This window comes from Lotus japonicus, chromosome 1 (genome assembly GCF_012489685.1).
Source record: "Lotus japonicus ecotype B-129 chromosome 1, LjGifu_v1.2".
NCBI lineage: Eukaryota > Viridiplantae > Streptophyta > Magnoliopsida > Fabales > Fabaceae > Lotus > Lotus japonicus.
In genome coordinates this window covers 102324757-102333599 of record NC_080041.1, presented here as the reverse complement: position 1 = coordinate 102333599, position 8843 = coordinate 102324757, and the positions used below count along the sequence as shown (strand labels likewise).

General features: G+C 33.0%; 1 protein-coding gene across 1 annotated transcript; it reads right to left on the bottom strand.

Annotated features, from left to right (window-relative positions):
- Nucleotides 1-703: 703 nt before the first annotated feature.
- LOC130728539 (transcription factor MYB16-like) lies at nt 704-4339 on the bottom strand. The gene is made up of 3 exons (XM_057580043.1): nt 3990-4339; nt 3773-3902; nt 704-2149 (listed from the first exon to the last, which is right to left on the bottom strand). Exons 1-3 carry the CDS (start codon nt 4120-4122, stop codon nt 1276-1278), a joined length of 1137 nt encoding a protein of 378 aa, XP_057436026.1. The 5' UTR covers nt 4123-4339; the 3' UTR covers nt 704-1275.
- Nucleotides 4340-8843: the final 4504 nt, after the last annotated feature.

The window sequence follows — 8843 nt, the reverse complement described above, 5'->3', positions numbered from 1 at the left end:
TATACATTAGCTATGTGCATGTTTGGTTTGGCAGTTGACTGAACATAGACGTGATTTCGGACCAATGGAGAAGCTAGAATTTGCCACATTAAGTTTAACATGGATTGAAGAAATAAGATTTTGAAAAACTAGGTTGGGTCAGAGGGGGGAGAAGCGAGGAGGAAGAAGAGAGGGGTTATACTCTAACCCTAAACATATGTCCTGCTAAGCAATTATATTTAGACGGAAAAATTAATGTCAATAACAAACAAAAATTAATTTTTTTTGGAGAGATAGAAAAAAAAATTACAAGGAGAAGAAGAAAAATCCAAATTAAGTCATCACATGAATGTAAACAAATTTACTTTTTTTTTTGTCACCACTTAATCTTTGCACACACCACTTAATCTCTGTACTCATACTCTTCCTCTTGTAGCAAAAAAAAAAAATCTCTGTATTCATCTTCTTTCGTCTCATTTTCTCTTAACCAAACAAATCACTTGTGCATATTCCCATATAAATTTTGTTTTCTTTCCCGAAGATGTGAAATCCAAATTAAATCATAACACAAATGAAGTGCTATTGTGGTTTCCATCTTGATATAGTACATGACAACCAAGCAAAATGAAAAGAGAGAAGAAAGAGAACCCCAAACATAAACAATGAATAAAAGATCTCTTAAAGCAAGAATGCGACATGAAACCAACAGCAATAAAGTCCACTGTAACTACTTCTATTTTATTAGATATAATTGTATACAGTTTGAACTTTGAACACAGGAAATTACATACGAGTAAAAGTCATTCAACTCACATACATTATATCAGTTGTCTACATGCATACGTATATATCCCTCTACCCTACAGCATAGAAATCAAGTCAAATCCATAACAAATTGATATGAACATTTGATGATACCACATAAGCGACAAAGAGCTGTTTTTCACAGTAGAACCTTATTGCTCTCTGACACTATACATTACTAGCTATTCCGTGTGCATGTGGTCGCTTCTTATGGCAATAATAATGTGAAGGTGAAACCAATGTAGCATTTACCCCTACTCATAAGCATTTTGGATCAATTTAGTTTTCTTCGGTTTCTTCAAAATCAACTCTGACATCCATCTAGAAGTTAAAGACCGAAGCTTCTTCTAAAATTGATTTTTTGTTTGGAATCAATAAAGGAATTCAAATATAAATAGATCCTCAAGCTAAAATCAATTATGCAAAGTCGCTTCTACGTGTCAGAATTAATTTTGAGAAAAAGAAGTAAATACAAATATAATATCATGATTATCAAAACATAGGTGAATTAGTAGGGGAAGAGTTCACCAAATTAAGAATATTGTTCCAATAGTTCTTGTTATCTTCATAGAAGTCACTGCCACAACCATCACCACCATCACCACTATTAGACTCTCCACCACCCTCCGGCGACAAACTCCGATCATCATCGGAGTTAGAATTCAGCAATAGATCGGTCAACCCTTCCTGAACAACCGGGTCTCCAAGGACATGTGCACGAGCAGCTGTAGTAGCAGCAGTAGTAATGGTCCTCAAAGACTCATCAGAAGGTGGCCATGTGGCTTCCATGGTCATTGTCAACTCATGAAAGGTAGTAGAGGTGAAAGGCATTGAATTCTCCATGCCATCTTTGTATCCTTTCCACTCTTGCTCACCTTCTTCTTTCACAATTCCTCTCTCTAAAGAAGTCCCCACAAACTCTATCATAATTGGTGCCACATTATTATCATTATGATTATTATTATTATTCTCTGAGAAAGATAAGGTAGACTTAGGAGATTCAAGGTCACCAACAACACTACTACCATTGTTCCAAGCTTTCACTGTATCATGTTTGTTCAATGATGATGAGGATGGTGATGGTAAGATAGAAGAGCTTGTTCCAAGGTGTGAACGTAGTTTAGATTCTCTGACCAACCTTGCTTCAGCCTCAAGCCTTGCACTCTCCCACTGAGCCATGTGGCTGAGGTTGGCTGCAACCTTGGAATGGCCATTGTCGATGCTAGAGTGAAGGGCATCATTCTTGGGCTTGTGAGTCACAGGGTCAATTCCCATTTTGATTAGCCTTTTCTTTAGATGAGTGTTCCAGTAGTTCTTGATCTCATTATCTGTTCTCTTTGAAAGATGTGTAGCTATTGCTGACCACCTGTGAAGTACAAGACAAGAAAACATGTTTAATTAAGATATCATTTTTTCTAAATTCAATTTCGTGTTTAAAAGGTAAAATGAATCAAACTTTTTCCTTAAGCTGAAATCAATTATATGTAACTCAATTTTTTAGAATGAAAAAGGGCAGTATAGACTATAGAGTATACTCGCGTGGTGGATGTAAATAATGCTTCCAAATTAATTCGAATTTGTTATGAGAAAGATAGATTCACAGTTATTTGGCAGCTACTTAATTTTTTGACTAACAATTTTTTCAAGTTACAAACTTTATTTTACATGGTCACAAATCCAATGTTTTACAAGTTACAAACAATGTACTGGTACACCATTGGAACATGTGGTTGATGCTAGACAGAGTGTAATGAAAATATTACATTCACATCTCAATTTTACCCAACATTGTGAGATAGAAAAGAATAAAAGAGAGATAAGAAATTTGATGAGTGATATAATATGAAATAAAAGAGATAAAAATAAAAAGTGATAAGTGAAAATGAATTTGAATATATCAGAAATTCTATAAGTACTCGTAAATTTCAAAGGTTTATTTTTTAGAAGTTTGAAATCAAATACTATGCATATTGAAAATTTCCCATAAGCAAGACGTAGGTGAAGCTGGGCCTAAACTTCTTTTTACTATGTTCCATTGATATTATCTAAAATGCTATTTTTTGTTTTGAAAGACTAAAATGCAAATTTAAGAGAACATATTTTAGAGGGTTAGAATCATATTTGATGGACCATAGTATTGATTTAGCTTGGCGAGGAAGAAGAGCTAGCTAGCTAGCTAGCCTTTTACATTTAAGGACCGTCTTGAATAAACTTGGGTGTCAGGAGTAAATTTATGAGCATGGTGAAGGAACAATTAAGATTGTGTGTTGGAAATGTAGGATAGAATTATATGTGGTTCAAGAACTTGAGATGTCATAGAATTTAAGACATTCTGCTCAGCAAGGGAGTTGGAAAAGAAAGAAATTATAGCTACCTGCTGCAAAATGACTGAAACACACACACACACACTAAGTGCTTGTGTAAGAAAACAAATAGTTAAATATTTATGTGCCAAACAATATATCATGGTTCTTTTCATTTGATTTTTAAATTATCATAGAAGTATTGTCATAGATAAATTATATTTTCTTTCTTGGTTGGACTATGTATCTCCAGAACTAACGGATACCAGACTAATTACCTCGAGACTCTGAAATCACATTAAGTGGCTCAAGGAGATTAGTCTCATAATTGTCGGCTGTCAGAATACCAACCTTAGTGCAACTAAATTTTTTTGTACAGGGTCATAGATATCATGGTTCTCAACAACAACAACAAAAGAATCCTTTGATGAGGTTTGACTATATGAACATACTCATAGGGAAAAAAGGAAAATAATCAAATGAACACCTGTGAACATCAAGACAAAAACCTGAAGACCATGGACTGAAGATCAATTGTAGTGAAATTCTAAATTCACAGTTAAGGAATCAAAGTCATTCAACTAAAATTGAATGACTTATTACATTTTAAGCTTATCTGAATTGTATGAGCTTTCTTATTTAACCGAATGACTCAATTGAATATAGAGTTTAGAGAAACATCAAACCTGTTCCCTAGGAGTGCATGCAGTTGAATGATGGTTTGTTCTTCTTGCAAGCTGAACTTTCCCCTTTTGATATCAGGCCTTAGATAATTGCTCCATCTCAATCTGCAGCTCTTGCCACACCTTTGAAGTCCTGTACACATTAATGGCCAGAACAAGCTTAAGTTTCCATGTAACTCACCAAACATTGTCACTGTTTTTTTTTTCTTCATATACTTACCAGCTTTTGCAGGCAAAGCACGCCAGCTTCCATGGCCATGTTCTTCAATGTAAGCCAAGAGCTTCTGATCTTCCTCTGGAGTCCATGGTCCTTTCTTCAAACCAACTTTTTCACAGCATGGTGATCGTCCCATTTTGAGTAATGGAACAGTGCTGAAGACTGAAGAGTGTAGTAGCTTTAACTTTCTAGTATTCTTTATATAGCACTAGAGGAGAAGGAGATCGAAAGAGAAAGAAAGAAGGTTCAGTAGGACTCTGAATGAAAGAGATGGGAAGAGAAGAAAGGTCAGCGGAATAAATGGGATAAACACTGGGTATGTGGACTGATATCATTACTATTAGAATACCCTTAAGAACACGCACTGCACTAGACTAGTCACTGATTTATATACTTTCTTGACATCGAATATCACATGATAGTGTAAATAATAGTGTAAATTTTATATGGTATCAATACTAGTTTTTATTTTCTTAGAATAAAAAAACTAGTCGCATAAACTTTTCTAGAGAATTTACATTAACTTCATAATAAATCAATCGAGTTATGATATATACACACCTCCACTCTTTTTCTACCTTCATTTTTATTTTCTCAAATCACCTATCACATATTTACTTTTTCTCTGCTTTCTTTTTATCTCTCTCTTTCTCCACCTATCTATACATAAAAAATGAGGTGTGAAGAAATGATTATTCTCAATGAATCTTATTGAGATGGCTTTCAATATCATGTTTGTTTGAGACTTTCAGGCTTTAGAAAACTGTTATATGTTTTAAAAACTGAAAAATTAAAAAACTTGTTTGTGATAATTTGTTTTCAAAAACTGAATTTAACTTTATATACAACTTTTTAAATTTGTTTTTATTCAAATCATAATTTAAAAACTAAAATCAGAAAAAATAGTAAACATCAATGCTTTCAAAATTATTCTGATATTTCAGTTTTAAAAGCTGAACAGTAGTACTATTTTAAAAAATAGCTTTTGAAAAGTGGTTATGACAAATATGTTTTTTAATTTTTTTAGTTATTAACAGCAGAAAACAATTTTCAAAAAATGCAAACAAATATGAAATTTTGTTTTTGTTTTTTTGTTTTTATATTATAATTTTTTACATTGCAAAATGAGTTATTATATATATACACATCTCTCAACTTCTTTTCCACCTTCATTTCTATCTATTTATCTTTTTTCTATCAATCAAATCACCTATCACATTTTTACTTTCTCTCTCCTTTCTTCCTATTTCTCTCTTCCTCCACCTCTTCACACCTCAAAAATGAGGTGTGGAGATATAATTATTCCAAGAGATGTTTGATGAGTTAGCCAGATAGGATAACATAGTCTTATCTCTTATTCTACCGTGTTCGTTACGTGTAAAACTTATCCTGAGCGAGTCTTATCTCTTATTCTACCGTATTCGTTACGTGTAAAACTTATCCTGAGCGAGTCTTATATCTTATTCTTTCGTCTTCATTACGTGTAAAACTTATCCTGAGCGAGTCTTATCTTTTATTTTACCGTCTTCATTACGTGTAAAATTTATCCTGATGGAAGAGCAGAGTCAGAACTTATTTGGATATATATGATATGATAACTTATATTTTTGTTTCATTTTCACTCTCATTGCCTATTACAATAATTTCGATATTTATAATTTTCATATTTTATAATGTATAATTAGTAGTGTTTTATACACTCAAACAACTGCTTATAAAAAAAAATACACTCAAACAATTAATGAGCATGTGTCACTTTCTCTTTACTTATAATCAATTCTAAAATTTAAAATAATTTCACATACTTTTTTTTTTTTTTTACATAATTGACCCCAACTTTAAAAAAATAAATTACAAGCATGCACTTAAATTTGAAAATATTTCCACCTCTTTTTTGGTTAAAGGTAGTGTTTGAGGTTCTCTAATATTCCCTCTTTGCCAAAAAAGAAAAAAACACAATAGAAAACCAGACATAGAGTAAGGTTGAAATTTAGGGATGAGTAATGTGAGAGTACTTAAAGGTACAATTTTAAACGTATCAGACAACTTTGCTTTGAGGCTTGAGCTATCAAGTTATGTCCATAAATATTTCAAGTGCCATGCGTCACTAAGAACTTATGGCGTAGCTAGGGCCGCTTTTGAATTATTCATTGGTGGTAAATCAAATATTAAGACAAGTTGGGATGGGCACAAGAACCATTACTCATAAAAATGTTTAAAACTCAGATCAGAAACTTGAGCTGCCAAAATAAGTTGTCACATGAGTAAGGTTTCATTGAAGATCAACTGCCTTAATTAACAATTGAACGGTGGAAATTTTTTGGTAATTTGGGAAGGGCAGAGCAATTTATGGAGGGGTGGGGGCTATAGAGTTTGGGACAGGGTACCTTGAATCAGTTGGTGCATGAAAAGACAAAAGGAGGGTCCCGTGATGAGAAAAGAGGGCTTAAATTAGAAAACATAAATGTGGTCTGCGAGGGAAAGCTCTCGTGGATCCAAGAATTGTATTGGCTATATGAAGGAAAATGGGACATGGCCATAAATTTTCCTTGATCTCTGCCAGCTCTAGCATGGTCATATGGTCCATAGTAGACTTAATGATCCTATTAAATAGGGTCTCATGACACTTGTCAAATTCATATAAGTCTGACGTGGTCAATATTTTTATTTTTATTTTTTATCCTTGGTAGTATTTCAACCATTTTAAAACAAGACTAATTTCATTCAAAATACTGTAGTGTATGATTTTTTCAAGTCTCAAACTTTAATATTTAACTCACAAACAAATGCAAGTTACAATAAAAATTGAATTATTGTTCTAGTCGGCCCAAGTAGCCATTTAGCTCATCATCGTACTAGTTGGTCCAGATGATTCAATACTAAATGGACATTGTGTTGGTTGAGCTAAGGGTAGAAATAGGTGTTGGAGTTGGAGGTCTAGGGTTCGAACCTGAGGATGAGCATTTGTAATTACTAGCAACCAACCACTAACATTTACCTACAAAAAAAAACATTGTGTTGGTTGACATGACGACCAAAATAAAATCTTAACTCATTCAATCAGATAGCCCAACAAAGGTTAAACATTATTAATGATTCAAAGACTATGCTAGTAACTATCTTGAAAGCTACTTACAATGATTAAACAAGCGTTAAAAACCTTCATGATGGAACTCTATGAATATAACTTTGAGTATTCTGTAATTTAAACATTGTTCATTTGTTAACATACTGCTCTTATAGACTTTAGTTATTTTCTTTGATATTGAATTGACTTGATTGTCATAGTGTCATTTGCAGGTACATCACCCGCTGTGGAAACATATTGTTTCGCCGCATTCTCCAACTCTTTCACCACTTCGTACCACCACTTCTCATGCAAAAGTACATTCAATCATTTTCTGGATGAACATTTGGCGTATTATGTGGAAAAGTATGTAAATCAATTTATGAGAGTATGGTTGAATTATGCCACAAACAATTTCCAGCTGGAAACTCCATTCCAGAAGCTCAAAGATTCTGGTTTTGCAAAGATTTATTCTCGACGGAGTGGATAAATAACAATTCACAGTCCATTCGCAAAAGAAACATTGTCTTTGTATCTTCCGAAAGAATTCTTCCAGAAGAATTGTCAAGGTCAATCGTGAAGATGCATTCTAGAAAGGCTAATCTTATTGAGCATATTGATGATTTCATTGCATGTGTAACATTCTAATATGATGAATGCTTCACGATAACAACATGAGTCTTTCCAGCGCACTTTGTCTTCACTCACGCGCTTCTTATGAAAATTTCACAGTAGGTCACTTATCTCCATATCACTTAAGAAAATATTTACGTAAATTATTTACATGGTGTTTCAAAAAAAAATTATTTACTTGGTACTAATTATTAAACTCTTAATACATGAGAAAAACAAAATGTGTACCCTTTTAAAAGAATCTTATTTTTAAAAGCAATATGGTGTCTTAGGTTTGTTTCATCATACTCTCCACTTGTGTTGAGTTCCGAGTTCAATATTTATCGCGTTATGAAAGATATAAAGTAGAAAGAAGATAAATGGATGGACATAAAATATAATAATTTGAGTAAGAACAGTGCTGGTTGTTACAAAGAAAGTTGAGCAAGAAATGCAAAAATTCTAAGTTTTACCAATTAAGATGGGTTATTGGCAGAAATCACAGAGGAATGCTGCAATATAAGAGAAGTTCTAACCAATCAAATATAACAATTCGTTTAGTTTCTTGTGCTAGCATTTGTAACCTCAAGCATTTTGCTTTGACTAGTGCCCATTTACACTTCATATTTTAACAAAGAATAGATACCTAACCATCCATAATTCTACTTCCATGGCCACTAATATGTGTTGTGAAATGCATGCAAAGTTAGAAGATCAGATCAGCCCAAAAAAATCTGTTTGTCAGGAATCCAGTAACTACATGAAACCCACTTTGAAGATCGATTTCACCAAAATTTGCAAAAATAAAATAAAATTGAGAAGAATGTCTCAAACTCAAAATGGTCATCATATATAAGAAACAGCATGGGCATGTTTGCCCATACCATGAATGATGTGTAATAGACAGCACATAAACAATTTGCTTGGAAACTCAATGGCCAGTAGTGAGGTATATATATACCTCCAAACTTACACTAGAATGCTTTGTTTCTTTTTTCACTGATGAATGATGTTGAGTCTAAAGAGAGAATTAGGTCCAAAGATTGAGGAAAGGGATTTGACGTAAATCTATTATATATATACGTGCGTTACCTAAATTAAATGAGATTCTATTATATATTTTCAATTTCTCAAATATCTTTACAAGAATCTCATCCTTAACTTTGTGTGAAATTGTT